The 26,583-nt window shown below is 40.7% G+C and overlaps 1 protein-coding gene across 1 annotated transcript in view; it reads right to left on the bottom strand.

The window, feature by feature from the left end:
* Nucleotides 1-7,001: 7,001 nt before the first annotated feature.
* The window catches only part of SLC44A1 (solute carrier family 44 member 1), a 205,699-nt gene continuing 186,117 nt past the window's right edge, over nucleotides 7,002-26,583 (bottom strand). The window contains exon 16 of the mRNA XM_060101140.1: nucleotides 7,002-7,213. Within this exon, the coding sequence (XP_059957123.1) occupies nucleotides 7,199-7,213 (15 nt within the window). The 3' untranslated portion in view covers nucleotides 7,002-7,198. The remainder of the gene's footprint in view (nucleotides 7,214-26,583) is intronic.

Below are 26,583 nucleotides of genomic sequence, written 5' to 3'. Positions count from 1 at the left end.
AAAGCTTGGGAAGGTACGATTCAAAATGTTCTTCCCCAAGTGGACAGGCCTCATTTTCCACTTCGATGACTGGAGAGGTTCAGAAAGTTCAACTGGGCAATCACTTATGGTGAATGAACAAAAGGGAAAAATATATTGAGTACCTATTAGGTACCAATTCCACGGACTGAGAATCGGCAGTGACAAGGCATTTTATATACATACATACATATATATATATATATATATATATATATATATATATATATATATATATATATATAATGTAAAGAGTTTAGACATTTTACAGGGAAAAATTACATGGGATAAATAGACTCAGAGAATTGTGTGGGGCTTCATGTTCGGTAGGAGAGTCGGGGAAGGCCTCTCTCAGGTCACTCCTGAGAGTGAGAGAATAACGATACAAACATCTGGAGAAGAGCATTCTAGACAGAAGAAACAGCAAATACAAAGGTCCTGAGAGGGCATGGTCTCTATGTTTAAGAAACAGCATTTATCCTACAAGGCTGTAATTATCTCTGTAGATGGATCTCCCCGACTATACTTGTGGGTCGAAATTTCTTTTACCCATATCTGTATCACCAGCACAGGGCCTGCCATCTAGAATGCATTCAATAAATCCTTTTTAAACTGGACAGACATGTACAAGAAACGGGTTGAAGGGAACAAAAGGAAAAACTAGTTCAGGCTGGGTGGGTTGTTTTTGAAGGCCAGGGTCCAGGGCCCATGTGCACAATTTTGCTCCTGCATCTGAAAGGAGTGCCATGCAGTCTTGCAGAGAGATGCTCCTTTTCTTGGTATCAAGGGAAAGGAGCCTCCTCTCCAAGCTGCCCCAGTTCCATGAGGAGAGATGAGAGCAGCCAGGCACTCAGCGACTAGCCTGCCGCTGCAGCCACGCAGGCCATTCTCCGCAGTGCACGCGCACTGTAGCTGAGTCAGTTTCCCATGAGGGAGAAATGCAGCCTAGGGACTGGAGAACATCAGAAGTCAAACCACCCTACTGTGAGCTCCCCAGCCCTGCACCTGCCTGCCACTGTACGACCCAGTGAAGAAGAAACAGCATTTAGCACTGTCTCCAGTTCTCTTGCTGCAAGGACTTTACCTCACTACTGTCAGAGGGTAACTCCTGGGCACTCTGACTGATGAGCTTAACCCCTGAAGGAGGCAGAAAGAGGCTTTGGAGACAGTGAGTCAACAGCTGAAATATGATCTCCAGATTCTGTCCCAGGCCACATCCCAGGAGCTCACTCCTGGCCCCTTGCCTCCCCGCTCCCCTAGTTCTTTCCCTGCAGCCCAGCCAAGAACCTGCAGCTTTTGACAAGAGTGACTTCTGCTCTCGCCAGATCTCTGTCTCCTTTGGCCAGTCTGGCTCCCTGCCCAGCTTCCCGGGCCTTCTGGTTTCCCTCATTCTCATCTGTAAACAGCTAGTCTCTTCTAGCTGTGACTTCTGTCTTCCCCATCCCATACAGCAGGCACTCACCTAGCTGGGCACTAAGTCTGCTGCCCGACCCACTCCCGCTGCTTCTGGCCTATGGGCAAGTCCTTTGCCTCTTCACAGCCGAGTCAGTTTAGAAATTTTCAAAAGTAGCTTTTCTAATAAACCAAAGCCCTTGTTCTCAAATGTAATCCCCAGACCAGCTGAATCAGCAGCACCTGGTAACTCGTTAGTAGTACAAATTCTCAGGCTTCATCCCCAGACCTACTAAATCAGAATCTCCGGGGGGTGGGAGGAGGGTACAGTAATCAATGTTTTTACCAAGTCCTCCAGGTGATTCTGATGCACACTAAAGTTTGATCGCCATTGAACTGAGAGAAAGCAAATTGTTTAAAAAAAAAAAAAGGAAAAAGGGAACTACAGAAGCACAAAAACAGATGACTTTTAACACAGGTTTCTGATTCTGAGATAGCATATCTGGTCATAGATATTTATTTGAATGAGGTTCCTCAGCCTTCAGGACCACCTTTCTTACTAAATCCCAACTTAGGATAGCCTCAGGCTTGGCACTGCTGAATTAAAGAGTCTGGCAAAATTGTCTCTTCCAGAACCAGGTTTCCTGTTCTCTCTTGCCAGGCATCGCCTGCAGCCCTGAGTTCCCTCGTAAGTTCTGGGATCCCCGATCTCTTGGGAGAGAAAATTTCTTCCCTTAAGTTTCTTGCCAACAGTCTTTCCCTTTGGGAGTCAGTATAGGGCCATTGCCCTGGAGTCAGCCATCTGAATTTTGTTTTTTGTTTTTTTTTTTGTGGTACGCGGGCCTCTCACTGCCGTGGCCTCTCACGCTGCGGAGCACAAGCTCCGGACGCGCAGGCTCAGCGGCCATGGCTCACGAGCCCAGCCGCTCCTCGGCATGTGGGATTCTCCTGGACCAGGGCACGAACCTGTGTCCGCTGCATCGGCAGGCGGACTCCCAACCACTGGGCCACCAGGGAAGCCCCAGCTATCTGAATTTTAATCCTGCCACTACTGCTTAGCCTTCAGTGAGTCATTTAACCTCAATAAGCCTCAATTTCCTTATCTGTAACATAGCGATCATAGTGGTAGTAATTCCCAGTTAGGGTTGTTGTGAGGATTAAAGGAGATTATGTGTGCAAAATGCCTGATTTAGACACGTTTAACAAATGGTAGCGGTTACTGTTATTACTGCCTTGTACATCATATCCTTCTGTGCCACCATGGCATGGCTTTCTGCTCCTTGATCTCTGGGGTCTTAGAAGTCCTATTCTCACCCCTAACCAGTTTTCACTGTCATACTTGGCTTTTCTGAAGCATAACCACTGGCCAGATGCTGCTCTTTGTTGAAGCCAAATCTTCACCCATTGCTCCCTGTTAATATCTGGCCTGAGTCTTGACATACACCACATAGCCTCAGAAAACCCTGAGCTTCTCTAAGCCTCAGTTTCTTCAGCTGTGAAATGGGCATCATAACAGTACCACCTGTAAGGGTGGTTGAGTGGATTAAATGAGAGAATTCATATTAAGTGTTAAGCACAGTGTCTGGCATGTAATAAGCATTCAAAAAATATTATCTATTATCATCTCTTCCCAACCACAGAAATCTAACTCATTCTTTTTTTTTTCTGACCAAAAATAAATTCACCCAAAATCCCTGGAACCCCTTGGAACTTGGAGTACTAATTTCTGATCCTAGAAGTTCTCATAGGAGGGAAGGGATGGTTCTGGTCTGACATGAGCTTGTGCTCTAGCTCCATACTTGGAGAGCTCTAAGCAAAGCGGGAAGCAGTCAGTGGACACAAATCTGACAAAGGGCCTGGAAACCATGTGAGAAGAGACACAAGTAAAGCACCTCTGAGTATGTAGCCTGGAGAGGAAAAACTCCGGGAGGACACAGTCATTTAGACTTCAAATCTCTCTAGGGCTGTTGTGTGGAGGAGGAATCTGGCTTGTCCTCTAGCCTCCCACAGATAGAGTTAGACCTGATTTGGTGGAAGCTACAGGAAGATAGATCTCCACTCAACAAAGAGTCCAATTTTCTAAGAGAACCATACCGAACTGGAATGGATTTTTGTTTGGTTGGAAGGTCTCCATCAGTGGAGGTATCCAGACAGAGGGCTGGGCATTTCCTTGTCAGAGCTGTCTTAGGGGGATCAGGCACTGGAAAATAACTGGCAGAGATAACCTTTAACATCTTTCCAAACCCTGAGGTTCTCTCATTCTTCAAACTAGAGGCCAGTTACTATGCATTCCCTTTCTGACTCAGCTTTGCAATTGTACTCACCTTTGGAATGCACTCTGAATCTCTTCTCCCCACCCTCATTCTCATAAGATCCATCACAAGAGGTCCCACTCTTTCCTGGGAGAGAGCGTGAGAGGGGCAGTTAACTAAACTGTAGCCATTATGATGTTGCTATGTCACAATCCCTTCTCCATGAATGATGGCCTGCTTTATGCTAGGCCCCTGGGACACTGAGATAAGTGAGGTCTGGAAGACACAGGTGTTTCCATCACATCCTACCTTGGCTCTGGAAATGCCCCTGGATTCATCATGTTCAGAGAATGACCAAGGACACAGCAAATTTATCTGCCTCTTGAGCTCCTCTGTGTGAAAGGATGCTGGCCCCCAGCCAGGCCTCTCCAACACAGAGGAACAGGCTCACTGTTCCTAGTAAGAACATTGCTTAGCAGCCCCTCTCCCTCTGCATTTACTCTGAAGATGGTATGGGCCCGATTGAGACTGCATGGTTGAGACTAGGGAGAGAAAGGGCCGTTGTGAGTTGATGGCACTTCTATTTCACTGGCTAAGCTCCAGGACTCTGACACCAGACTGTCTGAATTCAAATGCCAAGTCTCCCACTTATCAGTGGTGTGGCCTTGGGTGATTTCTTAACCTCTCTGTAGCTCAATATTCTTATTTGTACAATGAGTGTATTAACAGGACCCACTTGAAAGCATTGTCGGGAAGATAAATGACAATGTATATACAGTGCTTACAATAATGCCTGACATATGGAAAGTACATAGTATATGTCCGCTATCTATTATTCTTTTCTAAAATAAACCATTCTTGAGTACAGCACCAGGAAATAATGGTTTCTGAGCCCTTTGATACTGCAGTGCCATTGCAGTCAAGTTCAGATGGTACCATGTCAGCACCTTCTAGGGAAGTGAGTCTCTTGAAATCCGTCCCTCATTCTAAAGGTCAATCGGAACTCTCTCCTAGCAATCAGAGATTGAAGGCGGAAGGGGACAGGACTTAAGCAGACGGGAAAGGACAATAGGATCCTTCCCAAGCCAAGAAAACAGCCTGAGCAAAGGTGAAAAAGAAGGAGAAGAATAACTAGAGGCAATGGAGATAGGAGTTGAAACAAATGAAAACAGCAACCTTTAATGCCCAAATACCCGGGCAGTATTAGGAAAATTCTAGAACATATAGGAGATGAAATATTCTCAGCCTTGAAAAATTATCTTTATGAAAAATACACAGCAACGTAGGAGAGAGCTTATGATAATACAATTTAAAAACAAAACAAAAACCTTAGCTGGAATAGTCTTTTTCTAAACACAATTGGAGAGTGACTTCTGTAGAAAAGTAACTGAAACATTTATAACAGCAACGTGGGAGAGAGCTTATGATAATACAATTTAAAAACAAACAAAAACCTTAGCTGGAATAGTTTTTTTGTAAACACAATTGGAGAGTGACTTCTGTAGAAAAGTAACTGAAACATTTATAAACTTTTTTGTTTATAACTTTGTTTTTCTTGCGCTGCTGGGCATGTGGGATCCTAGTTCCCCCACCAGGGATCGAACCTGAGTCCCCTGCAGTGGAAACACGGAGTCTTAACCACTGGACTGCCAGGGAAGTCCCTGTTTATATAACTTTTAGCTTAGGTGAAGAATCAATACATCATATATGAGAAAGCTCAGCCTGGTTTCCTATTATCGCCTACAACTATTATATGTTTACTTTTCTGCTTACATAAAAGTGAATCAAAGACAAGTACATTGGCTTTTTTTATTATTATTATTATTATTATTTTTTTAGTACGCGGGCCTCTCACTGTTGTGGCCCCTCCCGTTGCGGAGCACAGGCTCCGGACGCGCAGGCTCAGCGGCCATGGCTCACGGGCCCGGCCGCTCCGCGGCACGTGGGATCTTCCCGGACCGGGGCACGAACCCGTGTCGTGTCCCCTGCATCGGCAGGCGGACTCTCAACCACTGCGCCACCAGGGAAGCCCTGGCTTTGAAATATAAACCCAAACTTTGCGTGACTTCCTCATGATTAAAAAAAAAAAAAGAATAAGACGGGTGGAGAGAGAGATTCATAAGGGTCAGATTGTTTTGGTCTCTAAATTCCCAGCTGGGGTGTTGGAATTTGAGCATTTTGTAAGTGGGAAGCCACTTACAAGTTTATGAGCAGAGTTATTTTAGGGGACTTGATTTGGCAGGGGAAATCGGAAGGACATGAGTGGGATGCGTCTGGGGGGAGGAGCTGAGTGGGGACCCAGAGTCCCAGACTTCCCCCTTCTCCTCCCTGTCCCTTAACCTCCACTGGTTGGATCCCTACAGCCCCACCCCCGTGCCCCACTCCACCACCACCAGCACGGCCTTAGCAGTACGAATCTTTAAGTTGTTTTCTCAGTCAAATGAAAAAAATAATTAATTGGCCTTAAAAAAAATTATGGGTTCTCTTCCTAAGTCATCCAAAACAGGTGTCAGCAAACTTTTTCTAGAAAGGCCCAGAGAGTCAATATTTTAGGCTTTGAGAGCCATATAGCCTCTGTCACAGCTATGCAACTCTGCCATTATGGAGAGGAAGCAGCCTTAGGCAGTACATAAAGGACTGGGTGTGGCTGTGCTCCCATAAAACTTAACTTACAGAAAGAGGCTGGGGGCTGATTTGACTCATAGGCCACAGTTTATCAACTTCTGATCTAAAAGAGCATTGTGTTATTTTTCTCAGAGAATAATTCTGTGATTTTTCAGTGCCTCTAAAGCTCCCTGACCCTCCCTTTCAGACACTTCCCATCACATACACTGCCATCCCCACCTCTATTTATGAGAGGAATGCCAGTGATGATATGGTGGGCTAGTGATCTCTGGAGCAGTGATGGGCAAAGCAGTGTGCTAAAGTGGAGGGGCTTTGGATTTCATCTCAATTTGAGCCCTGACTCTGCCAACTGTGTGACCTTATACACAGTGCACAACCTCTCTGAGCCTCCATTTGCTCATGGGCAAAATGGAGATAATAGGTTCAACCTCACAGGGTTTTTGTGAGGATTAAATGTTTGTAAAGCACCCAGCCTAACAACTGGCATGGAACTGGCACTCAATAAATAGTTACTAACCCACACTGGCTCTATAAATAGCTGTCAAACAGGACAGACCCAGCCTGCAGGAAGAGAATTCCATTGTGGATCCAGCCTTCAGATCAGTACTGGCAGTGGAGTGAGAGGCAGTGGGATCATAAAACACACGCAAGGCTAGATAAGAAGGCAACACTAAATTTGAAGAGGCTGCCGCAAGACACATTTGTATCAAATGCTTCTGATGAATCATTTATTAGGCAGCCCCACTGTACCAAATCCTCTTGGTGGGTTGGTGGTTGGGAACATGGTCCCAGGCTTCCATGGAAGTAATAAGATCCTGCTCTTCATCCACAGACTCTCAACAGCTGGTGAGCGGGAGAACCTCGTGTAAACAGCCTCCTCTGAGTTCATTCTTCTGGGCTCATGGGACCAGTCACCTTCCCCTCAACTGAAAAATAAACACAACAAGAAAATGAATGCATCTCTCCTAGGGGAACACGACACAATGAGAAGCAATCAATAACAAGAAATAGTGTGGGATCATCTTTAGAGAAGACACTGTGAAATGTAAGAAGGCTAAACACACACACACACACACACACACACACACACACACACAGACTTAGGTTAACAGACAAGAAAGAGATCTGAGAGACTGGGTTCATCCTGATTTTGCCCCCTTATCAGTTGTTCGTTTCTGGGCAAGTTATTCAACTTCTATGCCTACATTTCCCCATTATAAAATGAAGATAATCATGGTAAGTTCCTTTAAGGTTTTTGTGAGGATTAAATGCATTACTAAGTAGACAGTGCTTAGAACAGTGCCTGACACTTTGTAATGAATACTAGGTTAGTGTTTGCCATTATTTGGTATCAGTATTACTCATTCACAAAGATGTTTTCAGAATAGCTGAACAACTGAGTCAAACACATAATGAATCAAATTCAAAACTAATCTGAAAAATCTGATTCTGTGGTACAGTCAAAGACCCAAACCCAAAATTCAAATAAAACTTGGATTTTTCACTCCCATGACTCAGTGGTGGGAGAGGTCAGACCAGGATGATGGGTGTCCCATAGTTCAGTTCAATTCAAGGAACAGAATATCCTAACTCTTAGGAAATATACAATGAAGTAGTTAGGACTAAAAGGCCATGCTGTATGCAAATTGTTCTCAAGTAGTTAAAAAATACTAGATGTGCATATATATATATATATATATATATGTATATATAGAGAGAGAGAGACAGAGAGAGATAGAGGGAGAAATGTTTAACAATGGGTGTAACAAGAGTCTATGGTATTCAGTGTACCATTCTTATTCTTACAGCTTTTCTGTAAGTTTGAAATCATTTCCAGATAAGTTTTTAAAAACCCATTAGGATGGGTTAAAAATAAAAATAAGCATTGACTCAAGTTTGACTATCAAACAAGCACTGGGCCGCTATAGGACAAGCAGAGGTGACAAGGTATAGTCTTGACAAGACACCAGGAGAGCCTGGACCTGGAACAAGGAAAGTGGTTCTATGACTCAAATATCTAATGGAACCAGGCAAACTAAGATCGTCTGATACAGCTGTCTCCACAGTAGGCTCTGCTTGTCCCCAGGTGCCTAAAACAGCTTGTATGCGGCATTAAGAATAACATTGCTTGAAACCTTTGCCATAAGCTCCATTTTAGGGCTTTAGTCTTAAGATTTTTGTTTCCCATGCCAGTTGTCGCCTCTTTGCTGATCCCCCCGCCTCAACTTCTCCCCAACTTCAACCCATTTTGCAAACTGCTCACAGAATAAATCCCTCAACGGTCACTCTCACTACATCACCTCCTCACTCAGGAAATTACAATGGCTTCCTATTTTCCACAACCCAAATCTAAACTTTGCTGTCTTATCAGTCCCATATTTTCTGATTTTTATGTATTTTGATTTGCAGTTTCAACTTTTTTCCCTGTTGCTGAACATAACAGAACCTGGGATTCAACTGATACCCAATAGTGGTTGATGCTTAGCTGCAGTCATGTGGCCTGAGCACTAGGCTTATGCCAAAATTGTGATTTGTCTGAAACTGAGATAATAGTTCTTTCCTCCTATATATTTTTTAATTTAAATAAACTTAAATTTTAGAATAGATTTACGTTTACAGAAAAGTTGCTAAGATAAAGAGTTTCCATATTCTCCACACCCGGTTTCCCCTATTTTTAACATCTTACATCACTATGGTACCTTTGTCACAATTAGTGGAGCCACACTGGTACAGAGTTATTAACTAAACTCCATACTTTATTCGTATGTCATTAATTTCCCCTAATGTCCTTTTCTATTCCATGATTCCATCCAGGAGACCACATTACAGTTAGCTTTCCTCCTATTTTTAAATTTTAGAATATTATTTTAAAAGCCAAATGTAAATAAAATGTATAGTCTAACTGAATAAGATTTTATATGACACTTTGATGCAATATCTTTCCTACTACCCTTGAACATGAAAAAACTCACAGCATCTAACTCATCCCTAGGCGTGATTAGAACGTTTATCCTGAGTTTTCTGTGTCAGATCCCTTGGGAACCCAGAACAGTCTTCTCAGATTTCATGTCCAAGACTACATCTAATTAGCTGGTCCAAGAAAGCTTTGCTTCCTATACAATATAAAGGAATTCTCTACACAGTAACGCACATGGAGATTCCTGAAATCTCTTGTTTGACACAAACACATGGTGGTAAAATGGGCTTTCATTACCACCTGTGGAAAGTACCTCAGAAACATCACCACTGTATTATTCCCGCATGGGCCAGGAATACTTGTGTCCTGTATGGAAAACTATAGTATCAACTGCCCTTAAACAGGCAGAGACTTTTCTTTCTCTCATTCAGTTATAGGGAGTCTACCTACCCCACTCACAGAGCTCATTAGCTCATGGAGCTAATTGACAGACAATGTTTAATCACTCTTTCTAGCCACCGATTTGACACTGGATCTGCATTCTTTCCAACACCCTCATCTTTCTCTGCATAGCTGGAGTAGAAAGAAAAAGTTCATGATAACATTTAACCAAGTGGCCATGTTTTTGCCATCAGGAGTGGGTAATTTCCCATTCTCTCTCTTAAGGAAGAGAGATAATACCACTTCCTAGAAAAATTTCTTAGATGGCACCTGAATTTAAGTACAATATCCTTTAGCATCCTGCTACGGGCTAATAGCTATAAAGATTTCAGATAACAAAAATATTTGAAAAGTAACAACAATGCTTTCCAAATGAAATACTTGGCATAGAATTTTAAATAGGCAACATAGGATTTTTATCACTTTTATTAAAAAAATTTTTTGATGTTTCCTTGTCTGTTAAAAAACCCAATATAAGATTAAAGGGAATTTTGAAAAAAGAAAAATTTGTACTTCTGCCATCCTCACATACTTCTTTTCAGGTTTATGACTTCCCTTTTGTCTTTGTCCACAGCCTGTGTTCCTTTCACCTTGCATTATTTTATACACATTTGCTATGCTTCTGGTAGTCATGTGATTTTTCAATGGTTACATAACATTTCATTAAGCAGATGTATAATTATTATTTAAATTTTTCCCTAATGTGCTCTATGAGGGCAAAGACTTCTGGTTTTGTCCCCTCTGTACCCTCAGCATTTAAAACAATGCTGGCAAAAAGTAGACACTCAGTACATATTTGTTGAATAAAAAGCAAATTCAACTGGTTTCAAATTTTTACTCATAAATTATTATTATTTTTCAAATTTCATCATGCCTTTGTTTGACTTGTTAATTTTTCTCACTCTACCTCCATGAAATAAAAAGTTTATTATGATTATTTTCTCTTTTTTATGTAGAAAACATTGAGTGATCAGTTTTCTTTGATGATGATTGGTATGATTCCATGTAAATCCCTTGTGTATTTGAAATGTCTTTATTCTACCCTCACATTTATGTCATAGTTTGTATAGATTATAGAGTTCTACAGTGGAAATCATTTTCCCTCTGAATTTTGAAATTGTCTTTTCATTTTCTTTTAGCTCTCAGTGCTCTCTTGAGAAAGCCAATGTTGTTCTGATTCTTGATCCTTTTTCTATGTATAATGTTTCTCCGCCTTCCCTGCTCTCTTTCTCTCCCTCTCTCCCGCCCTCTGTTCCTTCCCCAACCTCTTTTCCCTGAATCTTCCTCTTTTAAATAACCACACTTTTTAATGAATACACTCTTCTCTATTATGTATCTTAATTTAGTAATTTTTAAAAAAGTGTTCTTGCGGGCTTCCCTGGTGGTGCAGTGGTTGAGACTCCACCTGCCGATGCAGGGGACATGGGTTCGTGCCCCAGTCCGGGAAGATCCTACATGCCGCAAAGCAATGAAGCCCATGAGCCATGGCCGCTGGGCCTGCGCGTCCGGAGCCTGTGCTCCGCAACGGGAGAGGCTACAACAGTGAGAGGGCCGCATACCGCAAAAAAAAAAAAAAAAAAAAAAAGATGATCCTGGGTTTCCCTGGTGGCGCAGTGGTTGAGAGTCCGCCTGCCGATGCAGGGGACACGGGTTCGTGCCCCAGTCCGGGAAGATCCCACATGCCGTGGAGCGGCTGGGCCCGTGAGCCATGGCCACTGAGCCTGCGCATCCGGAGCCTGTGCTCCGCAACGGGAGAGGCCACAACAGTGAGAGGACCACGTAATGCAAAAAAAAAAAAAAGAAAAAAGATGATCCAAAATCTTGGAAATAGAACGGAGAAAATACAAGAAACGTTTCACAAGGACTTAGAAGAACTAAAGAGAAAACAAACAATGGTGAACAACACAATAAATGAAATTAAAAATTCTCTAGAAGGGATCAATAGCAGAATAACTGAGGTAGAAGAACGGATAAGTGACCTGGAAGATAAAGTAGTGGAAATATCTACTGCAGAGCAGAATAAAGACAAAAGAATGAAAAGAATTGAGGACAGTCTCAGAGATCTCCGGGACAACGTTAAACGCACCAACATTCGAATTACAGGGGTCCCAGAAGAAGAAGAGAAAAAGAAAGGGACTGAGAAAATATTTGAACAGATTATAGTTGAAAACTTCCCTAATATGGGAAAGGAAAGAGTCAGTCAAGTCCAGGAAGCACAGAGAGTCCCATAAAGGATAAATCCAAGGAGAAAACATGCCAAGACACATATTAATCAATCTATGAAAAATTAAATACAAAGAAAAAATATTATAAGCAGCAAGGGAAAAAAAACCAAATAACATACAAGGGAATCCCCATAAAGTTAACAGCTGATCTTTCAGCAGAAACTCTGCAAGCCAGAAGGGAGTGGCAGGACATATTTAAAGTGATGAAAGGGAAGAACCTACAGCCAAGATTACTCTACCCAGCAAGTATCTCATTCAGATTCGATGGAGAAATTAAAACCTTTACAGACAAGCAAAAGCTAAGAGAATTCAGAACCACCAAACCAGCTTTACAACAAATGCTAAAGGAACTTCTCTAGGCAGGAAACACAAGAGAAGGAAAATACCTACAATAACAAACCCAAAACAATTAAGAAAATGGTAATAGGAACATACATATCGATAATTACCTTAAATGTAAATGGATTAAATGCTCCAACCAAAAGACATAGACTGGCTGAATGGATACAAAAACAAGACCCATATATATGCTGTCTACAAGCTACCCACTTCAGACCTAGGGACACATACAGACTGAAAATGAGGGGATGGAAAAAGCTATTCCATGCAAATGGAAATCAACAGAAAGCTGGAGTAGCAATTCTCATATCAGATAAAATAGACTTCAAAATAAAGACTATTACAAGAGACAAAGAGGATACTACATAATGATCACAGGATCAATCCAAGAAGAAGATATGACAATTGTAAATATTTATGCACCCAACATAGGAGCACCTCAATGCATAAGGCAAATACTAACAGCCATAAAAGGGGAAATCGACAGCAACACAATCATAGTAGGGGACTTTAACACCCCACTTTCACCAATGGACATATCATCCAAAATGAAAATAAATAAGGAAACACAAGTTTTAAATGATACATTAAACGAGATGGACTTAATTGATATTTATAGAACATTCCATCCAAAAACAACAGAATACACTTCCTTCTCAAGTGCTCATGGAACATTCTCCAGGATAGATCATATCTTGGGTCACAAATCAAGACTTGGTAAATTTAAGAAAATTGAAATTTTATCAAGTATCTTTTCTGACCACAATGCTATAAGACTAGATATCAGTTACACGAAAAAATCTGTAAAAAATACAAACACATGGAGGCTAAACAATACACTACTTAATAATTGAAGAACTTAAAAACTGAAGAACTTAATAACTGAAAATCACTGAAGAAATCAAAGAGGAAATCAAAAAATACCGAGAAACAAATGACAATGAAAACATGATGACCCAAAACCTATGGGATGCAGCAAAAGCAGTTCTAAGGGGGAAAGTTTATAGCAATACAATCCTACCTCAAGAAACAAGAAACATCACAAATTAACAACCTAACCTTACATCTAAAGCAATTAGAGAAAGAAGATCAGAAAAGCCCCAAAGTTAGCAGAAGGAAAGAAATCATAAATATCACATCAGAAATAAATGAAAAAGAAATGAAGGAAACAATAGCAAAGACCAATAAAACTAAAAGCTGATTCTTTGAGAAGATAAACAAAACTAACAAACCATTAGCCAGACTCATCAAGAAAACAAGGGAGAAGACTCAAATCAATAGAATTTGAAATGAAAAAGGAGAAGTAACAACTGACACTGCAGAAATACAAAGGATCATGAGAGATTACTACAAGCAACTATATGCCAATAAAATGGACATCCTGGAAGAAATGGACAAATTCTTAGAAATGCACAACCTTCCCAGACTGAACCAGGAAGAAATAGAAAATATGAATAGACCAATCACAAGCACTGAAATTGAGACTGTGATTAAAAATCTTCCAACAAAAAAAGCCCAGGACCAGATGGCTTCACAGGCAAATTCTATCAAACATTTAGAGAAGAGCTAACACCTATCCATCTCAAATTCCTCCAAAATATAGCAGAAGGAGAAACACTCCCCAACTCATTCTACGAGGCCATGATCGCCCTGACAAAAAAAAATCACAAAGAAAGAAAACTACAGGCCAATATCACTGATGAACATAGATGCAAAAATCCTCAACAAAATACTAGCAAACAGAATCCAACAGCACATTAAAAGGATCATACACCATGATCAAGTGGGGTTTATTCCAGGAATGCAAGGATTCTTCAATATAGGCAAATCAATCAATGTGATACACCATATTAACAAACTGAAGGAGAAAAGCTATATGATCATCTCAATAGATACAGAAAAAGCTTTCTACACAATTCAACACCCATTTATGATAAAAACCCTCCAGAAAGTAGGGATAGAGGGAACTTACCTCAACATAAAAAAGGCCATATATGACAAACCCACAGCCAGCATCATTCTCAATGGTGAAAAACTGAAACCATTTCCACTAAGATCAGGAACAAGACAAGGTTGTCAACTCTCACCACTATTATTCAACATAGTTTTGGAAGTTTTAGCCTCAGTAATCAGAGAAGAAAGGAATCCAAATCAGAAAAGAAGTAAAGCTGTCACTGTTTGCAGATGACATGATACTATACATACAGAATCATAATGATGCCACCAGAAAACTACTAGAGCTAATCAATGAATTTGGTAAAGTAGCAGGATACAAAATTAATGCACAGAAATCTCTTGCATTCCTGTACACTAATGACAAGAAATCTGAAAGAGAAATTAAGGAAACACTCCCATTTACCACTGCAACAAAAAGAATATAATACCTAGGAATAAACCTACCTAAGGAGACAAAAGACCTATATGCAGAATATTATAAGACACTGATGAAAGAAATTAAAGATGATACAAACAGATGGAGATTTATACCACGTCCTTGCATTGGAAGAATCAACATTGTGAAAATGCCTATACTACCCAAAGCAATCCAGAGATTCAGTGCAATCCCTATCAAACTACCACTGGCATTTTTCACAGAACTAGAACAAAAAATTTCACAATTTGTATGGAAACACAAAACACCCCGAATAGCCAAAGCAATCTTGAGAAAGAAAAATGAAGCTGGAGGACTCAGGCTCCCAGACTTCTGACAATACTACAAAGCTACAGTAATCAAGACAGTATGGCACTGGCACAAAAACAGAAATAGAGATCAGTGGAACAAGATAGAAAGCCCAGAGATAAACCCACAGACATGGTCACCTTGTTTTTGATAAAGGAGGCAAGAATTTACAATGGAGAAAAGAAAAAGCCTCTTCAATAAGTGGTGCTGGGAAAAATGGACACCCCCATGTAAAAGAATGAAATTAGAACACTCCCTAACACCATACACAAAAATAAGCTGAAAATGGATTAAAGACCCAAATATAAGGCCAGATACTATCAAACTCTTAGAGGAAAACGTAGGCAGAACACTCTATGACATAAATCACAGCAAGATCCTTTTTTGACCCACCTCCTAGAGAAATGGAAATAAAAACAAAATAAACAAATGGGACCTAATGAAACTTCAAAGCTTTTGCAGAGCAAAGGAAACCATAAACAAGACCAAAAGACAACCCTCAGAATAGGAGAAAATATTTGCAAATGAAGCAACTGACAAAGGATTAATCTCCAAAATTTACAAGCAGCTCACGCAGCTCAATATCAAAAAAACAAACAACCCAATCCAAAAATGGGGAGAAGACCTAAATAGAGATTTCTCCATAGAAGATATACAGATTGCCAACAAAGACATGAAAAAATGCTCAACATCACTAATCAGTAGAGAAATGCAAATCAAAACTACAATGAGGTATCACCTCACACCAGTCAGAATGGCCATCATCAAAATAGCTATAAACAATAAATGTTGGAGAGGATGTGGAGAAAAGGGAACCCTCTTGCACTGTTGGTGGGAATGTAAATTGATACAGCCACTATGGAGAATTGTATGGAGGTTCCTTAAAAAAATAAAAATAGAACTACCATACGACCCAGCAATCTCACTACTGGGCATATACCCTGAGAAACCTATAATTCAAAAAGAGTCATGTACCACAATGCTCATTGCAGCTCTATTTACAAATAGCCAGGACATGGAAGCAACCTAAGTGTACATCGACAGGTGAATGGATAACGAAGATGTGTCACATATATACAATGGACTATTAGCCATAAAAAGAAACAAAATCGAGTTATTTGTAGTGAGGTGGATGGACCTTCACTCATACAGAGTGAAGTAAGTCACAAAGAGAAAAACAAATACCGTATGCTAACACATTATATGGAATCCCCAAAAAAAGGTTCTGAAGAACCTAGGGGCAGGACAGGAATAAAGACGCAGATGTAGAGAATGGACTTGAGGACACGGGGAAGGCAAAAGCTGGGACGGAGTGAGAGAGTGGCATGGACATATATACACTACCAGATATAAAATAGACAGCTAGTGGGAAGCAGCCACATAGCACAGGGAGATCAGCTTGGTGCTTTGTGACCACCTAGAGGGGTGGGATAGGGAGGATGGGTGGGAGACGCAAGAGAGAGGAGATATGAGGTTATATGTATATGTATAACTGATTCACTTTGTTATAAAGCAGAAACTAACACACCATTGTAAAGCAATTATACTCCAATAAAGATGTTTAAAAAAAAAAAGAGTAAATGGGGAAATGTATATAAAGACCCAACACGATGAGTCACTCGTAAAAAGGCTTTCAGGAAATAGCAGTTGGCATTATTTGATTGTTATTTTTTAAAATGGAAAAGATTTAAGAAGCAAAGTAGTAGTGAAGGCAGAGGAATTTTTTCCCGGCTAAGGGAGTTATTTAATTTCTAATAAAAAACATAAAACATATTACAATCCTGGGACCTTAAAGGAATGTAAATTTCAATGTAAATCAAGATCAAACATGAGGAAAAATAATGTTAGGCAGAATGCAATGCACGACGTAACCCCAGCAAATTCTCTAAAGCTGCTTAATAACTATGACATTGCCACCTTGTGGAATTAGTGATGCATTACACATCCGAGGAAATTTGAGTCTTTTTTTTTTTTTTTTTACATAGTTGGTATAGAAAGACTAAATTACACAAATATTCTTACAAAAGAAAATAACATGTAACAAGGTGAGATCATACATAAATTGTTCAAGCACATACTTCCTTTAAAAATAAAAAAGTTAACTGTAGAAAGTGATGTTATAGGACATTTGGCGAACAAACAACAAATCAGAATTCTGTCTTTTGAAAGCAATGACATCATTTAAAAATTATTTCTATTATTTCATCCCATTTTCTACTCATTTCTAAGTTAATATTATATAAGTAGGATTTTCCATGCTGTGACATTCATCACAATGATTTTTAATGGATGCTTAGCATTTTGTTGAACTGACGTGCCATACCCTGCTTCAACATTCCCTTAATGCTGGACATCTAGACTGCTTCAAGGTAAAACGTCAGCTTACTGCGATAGTTTCTTTACAGGTAGATATGAGGTATTTATTTATTTATAAAAATTAAAATATGTTCTTATGAAGGTAATACACAATTAGTATTTTAAAAGTTAAGCAAAATTAAGAAAATAAACTACAGTCACAATTTTCCAAACCAGATAACCACTGTTACACCTTGCAGAGTTTTTAAACACCCCCACACATATATAATATATATGTAAACATACGTTAGCATACATTAACGTTTATAAAAACAAAAATGGGATTATATTACTGTATAATTACTATATAATTACTATATATATACTATATATACTATATTACTATATTACACCTTTTTTTCATTTAAAATTCTATCATGTGCAATTTTCTATGCCAGTAATATCCATAGAAAACTTTATTTTTGTTGACTAAATAGTATTCCATTATATATTGATAGATTACTTAATTGCATAGATGTACTATGCAGTGCTAACTTCTGATATACACATTATGAACATGGTGCTTACAATCTGATGAGGGGGAAACAGGCATTAAACAAGTAAACAAGAAAAAGAAATATAGAAGCCTGATTTGTGATGAAATGCCACGAAGGAAAAAAATGGATACTAGGAGACAAAAATAGGGGTACATAAGTTGGTTGCAGAAGGTCTGCCTGAGGGAAAAAATTTGGACTTGAAGGACGAAGAATCTGTCATGTGATAACTGAGAAAGAAAGTTCTAAGCAGAGAGAGCAGTGTATTTGAAGGCCCTGAGGTGGAAAAAAATTCTTAGGAAGCACTGGAAACTGAAAGGTACTCACTGTAGCTCGCACTTAATGAGGCTGGGACAGATGCAGCTGGAGGGCTTCTCTGCCATGGCAGGGAGTAGGTACTGTACTTTCAGTCTGTGGCAGTAACATGGTCTGATTTCTATTTTAGAAAGCTCACTCTGCCTGTTCCGTGTTGAAGAGTGGATTGCGGGGGAAACAGTGGAAGATGGGAGACTAGTTAGTGGAGTACAGCAAGAACCCAAACAGGAGTTTCTGGGGGCTTGGAGTAGTGTAGAGGTAATAGTTGGATATGAGATATAACGGCGTGGGGAGTTGGAAGGTGAAATTAATATCCCATCCAGTCCCAAAAGTCAGCGGTAAATATTGCATCCAGGGTGGCTGCTAACATTTTCAGGGCTGAGACAAGAGGACAAAAGAAGACCCTTCTCCCATTCTCTCCCCACCGTTTGCCCTAACACTTGCTTGTGGATAACTGAACCCACTAATCCAAGCTCCAACCACACCATCTGACATAGCCAGGATCCACCCTTAGGAGGAAGTACCTGGAGAAGAGAGCCATGCAGGCCTTGTTTGAGGAGGGAGTTCTGGGGTCCTTTGTGGTCTCAGGGGAAGGAAGTGGGCTTTGGGTTGACTTCTTGCCCTTTGGAAGGGGTCCAGAGGGAAGAGGGCAAGGGTGAGGACCCTGATGCTCAGGATCTTAAGGTGGTACTGATCCTATCCAGTCAAAATGAACTTTGAAAAACCTCTTAAATTATCCATAAAGTATAGTACTGTATATATGTTTTATATGTAAAATCCTATATCACTATTTTTCTAATTCTTCCTTTTCCGTGGCTCTCAGATTAATTTCATCTTCCATGATATTTGTAGAGTCATCAACGCCCACTTACCTGGCTACTTAAACAATGACTTTCATAGCTCTTTCTTTTTCCTAGTCATCTCCCAGGGATGTGCAGAGGATACATCTTCCTCTATCGGTGGTGAATAAACCCTTGAAAGCATTCAACCTTCCTTATATATTGGCTTTTAGGCTTGATGGCATCTATTACCTGCTTAAGTTAATACATCTACAAGACGATACCCTGTATATTTTAGAAAACGGTAGGACTCGGAATGACAAGTTGAAAGAGAAGGAGGGAAATTTTTAAATGATTCTAGGTTTCCAGCTTGAGCAACTGGTTTAACAGTGGTGCTATTTTCTGAGAGGAGAAGGACCGGGGAAGAACATGTGTAGGTGTAACGTAATTCGTTGACCTGATTCCCTATATTTGGATATTTAGGTTGGTTGTGATATCTTATAACTAGGAACAGCACTCTGGTTTATGGCAAAATCTTTTCACACATCCTTAATTTCTAAACACTCTATTTTTGGGTTAAAGGATGTGCACATTCTTTAGATTTTTAATACACATTGCCAAATAAGTTCTAAAAGAGCTGTTTCCTCACACTGTTAATATTAGGGCATATTTTGAATACTGAGGTTCTCAGTACGCTCCCTCTTTTTCTTTCCTTTTCTCCTTACCACTTTTCCTTTGTTCATTCAATAACTAAACTTTTATCAAGTACCTACTATATATCCCACACAGGGCCTGAGATAAATCTAGCTTTGTTCCTTGTTGGGGGCTGCAAGGTGACTGGGAGAGGAAGAGCTATAGAAGACGCTAGAGTTTTGAATTGGATGACTTGGATATCCCACCCACAAACTTTTTTCTCTCTGGATAGCAGTCCAAATTAGTTAAAATTCCTTCTTCATTTAGGTTGGTGATGCCACTCAGAATTTGGAAGAAAAAAATATTTACCTTTGAGCAGACTGTGAATAGGACACGGAGATCAGGCTTTCCCCCAAAGAACTGTAACTTAGAAGGTATCATTTTCCAATGAGCTTTTAAAATATTATGCAAATTTTACACTTTAGCCAATGGCCACATCACTTCTCCAGGCTTTGAGGCAGGGTTGCCCTAGCCAGGGGTCTGTCTCCTGGGAGCTGACAGAGAAGGATGGAGGAGACCAGAGGTCAGGGCGGGAGTTCCCAGCATGAGGCCTCTTTGTGCACACTAGGGCCAACTCCCAATGTCTTGATCTGAGAGTATATCCCGTACTACTTGGTTTGAACACCTGAGTGGCTAGATTTAACTATGACCTATGACCAGGCACCGGTGGACTTCCTTATTGTTGTAATTCAGATAGGAGTGTCCAACCCAACAACAATATCTTTTCTCAACTGGCACTTAGTGAAAGACTTCATTCAGCACACATAACACCATATTTATTACCAGTCATTGGAGACTTAGGCCCCTTGAAAGGCTGGAAAATAATGACAGTGTACCTATGTGTCCAAGGAATTAAAAGGAGATTCCTGGAGTATTGTGAACCTAACACAAGCCTTGATCATGAGTACCACTGCTCTCTTTTTAAACATGGGCTATTAGAAAATCCCTGTAATCCAGAGCTCTAACACTTACTTAAGTAACTTGCTAGAGGCTCTTTGACATCTAGTAAGCTACCTAAGTCTCTGAGTCATTGTGTTCCCATCTTTAAAATGGAAACACCATTCTAGTCTTATGATTCTTGTAAGCATTTAAGGAGATAATGCACCTAAAGCCCATAGTAGCTTTCACTTAGTGTTTAGTAAGTGGTGGCTGTTTCTGGAACAGTGTACACCATCATACCACATCTGAGTCATAAAATATTAATGCATTTTATTAATCAGACCATCTATTTGAAAGCCAGAGGAACCATTTCCAGGTATTGTTTTGTAATGAAAAATAGAGTAAAATGATTTTTAAAAGAATTAACAACTGCCTTTTAAAAATATATGATGTGGTTAAATCTTCGGAACTCTAGATATTTATTAGTTTATTCCATATTTGCTGAACGCTTTTTATTTACCAAAATTATGCTATATATCTGTGTCTTTCTGAATGGGCTCTTGCAATTCTTTTCTCAGTAGGATAGTGAAGCAATACAACAGCAGATCAATCTAGACCAACCTACTCAAACAGGCATTGCACTGACTATAATCAACTCAACATTCTGGCACTTTGCAGACTTCCTCACTTTGGAAGAAAAGAAAGAGATATCTAAAAAGGGAATATATGCTTTTCAGGGGAAGGAAAGAGTCTTTCTAATTCTCTCTCTCATACCCCACCGTGCACACATGTCTCCAGGACATATTAAAGAATGTTGTGATAACTTTAATTTTTGAATCCCAATAGGAGGCCAACATTTCTTAATAAAAGTTACAGACGACCATGACTTTTATTTAACCAAGTGCTTTAACTTCCTCCCTCTTCCTAGGAATCTAACAAGGAGTAAAATAGGGCATTTAGTCTCTCCCCTCTCATCTTGCCAAAATGTTGGAGGTACTGCAGGCAACAGGGCATATTCCACTAGGATCAGGGGATCCTGGATGGGAAGGGCTCTGGTGAAGGCGGCATTTGTCCTAAATAATGGCAGACAAAAGAGACCTCTGATAAAATGATAGACAGGCTGTCAAATAACACAGGCACCAGCTGTTCCAGAAGACAGAGCAGGGAGCCTGTGGAGAGTTCAAGGCAGCAGACCCTGCTCTCTAACCATCAGGGAAGCCAGCATGAGAACACGATGCCTTCTAAGAGGATTCTGAACCAGTTAGAAGATAGGAATTAACTAAATTAACTTCTACTAATAATTAGCGGTTGGCTGTACCTGCAAGTTAGGAGATCCAGAGCAATCCGGAAGCTTCCTGCAGTATAGGATGTTCAAGTCTTCTAAATGCCACATTAGGACAGATCACCCGTCCAAAGGCTTTTTCTCCTGACTTGTGTATTTGCTGATATTCCCTTTGTAAAACTACAATGCAAATACAATTTTCTTCCCTACTCTTTGAGCTTATTAAAAGCAAAATAAAAATTACTTTGGGAAGAGCTTCAAGATGGCGGAAGAGTAAGACGTGGAGATCACCTTCCTCCCGACAAATACATCAGAAATACATCTACAGGCGGAACAACTCCTACAGAACGCCTACTGAACGCTGGCAGAAGACCTCAGACCTCCCAAAAGGCAAGAAACTCCCCACGTACCTGGGTAGGGCAAAAGAAAAAAGAAAAAACAGAGACACAGAATAGGGACAGGACCTGCACCAGTGGGAGGGAGCCGTGAAGGAGGAAAGGTTTCCACACACTAGGAAGCCCCTTCACGGGCGGAGACGGCGGGTGGCAGAGCGGGGAAGCTTCGGAGCCGCGGAGGAGAACGCAGCAACAGGGGTGCGGAGGGAGAAGCGGAGAGATTCCTGCACAGAGGATCGGGGCTGACCAGCACTCACCAGCTCGAGAGGCTTGTCTGCTCACGCGCCGGGGCGGGCGGGGCTGGGAGCTGAGGCTCGGGCTTCGGTCGGAGCGCAGGGAGAGGACTGGGGCTGGCGGCGTGAACACAGCCTGAAGGGGCTAGTGCTCCACGGCTAGCCGGGAGGGGGTCCGGGAGAAGTCTGGAGATGCCGAAGAGACAGGAGACTTTTTCTTCCCTCTTTGTTTTCTGGTGCGCGACGAGAGGGGATTCAAAGCGCCGCTTAAAGGAGCTCCAGAGACGGGCGCAAGCCGCGGATATCAGCGCGGACCCCAGAGACGGGCATGGGACGCTAAGGCTGCTGCTGCAGCCACCAAGAAGCCCGTGTGCAAGCACAGGTCACTCTCCACACCTCTCCTCCCGGAAGCCTGTGCAGCCCGCCACTGCCAGGGTCCCCTGATCCAGGGACAACTTCCCGGGGAGAAAGCACGGCACGCCTCAGGCTGGTGCAATGTCACGCCGGCCTCTGCCGCCGCAGGCTCGCCCCACATTCCGTACCCCTCCCTTCCCCCGGCCTGAGTGAGCCAGAGCCCCCGAATCAGCTGCTCCTTTAACCCCATTCTGTCTGAGCGAAGAACAGACGCACTCAGGCGACCTACACGCAGAGGCGGGGCCAAATCCAAAGCTGAGCCCCGGGAGCTGTGAGAACAAAGAAGAGAACGGGAAATCTCTCTGTAGCCTCAGGAGCAGCGGATTAAAGCTCCACAATCAACTTGATGTACCTGCATCTGTGGAATACCTGAATAGACAACGAATCATCCCAAATTGAGGAGGTGGACTTTGGGAGCAAAGATATATTATTTTTTCCCGTTTTTCTCTTTTTGTGAGTGTGTATGTGTATGCTTCTGTGTGTGATTTTGTCTGTATAGCTTTGCTTTCACCATTTGTCCTAGGGTTCTGTCCATCCGTTTTTTCTTGTTTGTTTGTTTGTTTTTACTTAAAAATTTTTTTCTTCATAATTATTTTTTATTTTAATTACTTTATTTTACTTTATTTAATTTTATCCTCTTTCTTTCCATTTTTTCTCCCTTTTATTCTGAGCCGTGTGGATGAAAGGCTCTTGGTGCTCCAGCCAGGAGTCAGTGCCGTGCCTCTGAGGTGGGAGAGCCAAGTTCAGGACACTGGTCCACAAGAGACCTCCCAGCTCCACGTAATATCAAACGGCGAAAATCTCCCACAGATCTCCATCTCAACGCCAACACCCAGCTTCACTCAACGATCAGCAAGCTACAGTGTGGACACCCTATGCCAAACAACTAGCAGGACAGGAACACAGCCCCATCCATTAGCAGAGAGGCTGCCTAAAATCATGATAAGGCCACAGACATCCCAAAACACACAACCAGACGTGGACCTGCCCACCAGAAAGACAAGATCCAGTCTCATCCGCCAGAACACAGGCACTAGTCCCCTCCACCAGGAAGCCTACACAACCCACTGAACCAACCTTAGCCACTGGGGACAGACACCAAAAACAATGGGAACTACGAACCTGCAGCCTGTGAAAAGGAGACCCCAAACACAGTAAGTTAAGCAAAATGAGAAGACAGAAAAACACACAGCAGATGAAGGAGGAAGTTAAAAGCCCACCAGACCTAATAAATGAAGAGGAAATAGGCAGTCTACCTGAAAAAGAATTCAGAATAATGATAGCAAAGATGATCCAAAATTTTGGAAATAGAATACAGAAAATAAAAGAAACGTTTAACAAGGACCTAGAAGAACTAAAGAGAAAACAAACAATGATGAACAACACAATAAATGAAATTAAAAATTCTCTAGAAGGGATCAATAGCAGAATAACTGAGGCAGAAGAACGGATAAGTGACCTGGAAGATAAAATAGTGGAAATAACTACTGCAGAGCACGATAAAGAAAAAAGAATGAAAAGAACTGAAGGGTCTCAGAGATCTCTGAGAAAACATTAAACACACCAACATTCGAATTATAGGGGTCCCAGAAGAAGAAGAGAAAAAGAAAGGGACTGAGAAAATATTTGAACAGATTATAGTTGAAAACTTCCCTAATATGGGAAAGGAAATAGTTAATCAAGTCCAGGAAGCACAGAGAGTCCCATACAGGATAAGTCCAAGGAGAAACATGCCAAGACACATATTAATCAAACTATCAAAAATTAAATACAAAGAAAACATATTAAAAGCAGCAAGGGAAAAACAACAAATAACACACAAGGGAATCCCCATAAGGTTAACAGCTGATCTTTCAGCAGAAACTCTGCAAGCCAGAAGACACTGGCAGGATATATTTAAAGTGATGAAGGAGAAAAACCTACAACCAAGATTACTCTACCCAGCAAGGATCTCATTCAGATTTGATGGGGAAATTAAAACCTTTACAGACAAGCAAAAGCTAAGAGAGTTCAGCACCACCAAACCAGCTTTACAATAAATGCTGAAGGAACTTCTCTAGGCAGGAAACACAAGAGAAGGAAAAGACCTACAATAACAAGCCCAAAACAATTAAGAAAATGGGAATAGGAACATACATATCGATAATTACCTTAAATGTAAATGGATTAAATGCTCCCACCAAAAGACACAGACTCATTGAATGGATACAAAAACAAGACTGTATACATGCTGTCTAGAAGAGACCCACTTCAGACCTAGGGACACATACAGACTGAAAGTGAGGGGATGGAAAAAGCTATTCCATGCAAATGGAAATCAAAAGAAAGCTGGAGTAGCAATTCTCATATCAGACAAAATAGACTTTAAAATAAAGACTATTACAAGAGACAAAGAAGGACACTACATAATGATCAAGGGATCGATCCAAGAAGAAGATACAACAATTGTAAATATTTATGCACCCCACATAGGAGCACCTCAATACATAAGGCAAATACTAACAGCCATAAAAGGGGAAATCGACAGTAACACAACCACAGTACGGGACATTAACACCCCACTTTCACCAATGGACAGATCATCCAAAATGAAAATAAATAAGAAAACACAAGCTTTAAATGCTACATTAAACAAGATGGTCTTAATTGATATTTATAGGACATTCCATCCAAAAACAACAGAATACACATTCTTCTCAAGTGCTCATGGAACATTCTCCAGGATAGATCATATCTTGGGTCACAAATCAAGCCTTGGTAAATTTAAGAAAATTGAAATCGTATCAAGTATCTTTTCTGATCAAAACGCTATGAGACTAGATATCAATTACAGGAAAAGATCTGTAAAAAATACAAACACATGGAGACTAAACAATACACTACTTAATAACCAAGTGATCACTGAAGAAATCAGAGAAGAAATAAAAAAAATACCTAGAAACAAATGACAATGGAGACACGAAGACCCAAAACCTATGGGACGCAGCAAAAGCAGTTCTAAGAGGGAAGTTTATAGCAATACAATCCTACCTTAAGAAACAGGAAACATCTCAAATAAACAACCTAACCTTGCACCTAAAGCAATTAGAGAAAGAAGAACAAAAAAACCCCAAAGTTAGCAGAAGGAAAGTAATCATAAAGATCAGATGAGAAATAAATGAAAAAGAAATGAAGGAAATGATAGCAAAGATCAGTAAAACTAAAAGCTGGTTCTTTGAGAAGATAAACAAAATTGATAAACCGTTAGCCAGACTCATCAAGAAAAAGAGGGAGAAGACTCAAATCAATAGAATTAGAAATGAAAAAGGAGAAGTAACAACTGACACTGCAGAAATACAAAGGATCATGAGAGATTACTACAAGCAACTATACGCCAATAAAATGGACAACCTGGAAGAAATGGACCAATTCTTAGAAAAGCACAAACTGCTGAGACTGAACCAGGAAAAAATACAAAATATGAACAGACCAATCACAAGTACTGAAATTGAAACTGTGATTAAAAATCTTCCAACAAACAAAAGCCCAGGACCAGATGGCTTCACAGCCAAATTCCATCAAACATTTAGAGAAGAGCTAACACCTATCCTTCTCAAACTCTTCCAAAATATAGCAGAAGGAGGAACACTCCCACTCATTCTACGAGGCCACCATCACCCTGATACCAAAAACAGACAAAGATGTCACAAAAAAGAAAACTACAGGCCAATATCACTGATGAACATATATGCAAAAATCCTCAATAAAATACTAGCGAACAGAATCCAACAGCACATTAAAAGGATCATACACTATGATCAAGGGGGGTTTATTCCAGGAATGCAAGGATTCTTCAATATACGCAAATCAATCAAT

The sequence above is a fragment of the Mesoplodon densirostris genome, chromosome 6, assembly GCF_025265405.1.
Source record: "Mesoplodon densirostris isolate mMesDen1 chromosome 6, mMesDen1 primary haplotype, whole genome shotgun sequence".
Taxonomy (NCBI): domain Eukaryota; kingdom Metazoa; phylum Chordata; class Mammalia; order Artiodactyla; family Ziphiidae; genus Mesoplodon; species Mesoplodon densirostris.
The sequence above is the reverse complement of the archived record's forward strand: the minus strand, read 5'-3'. Positions and strand labels throughout refer to the sequence as shown.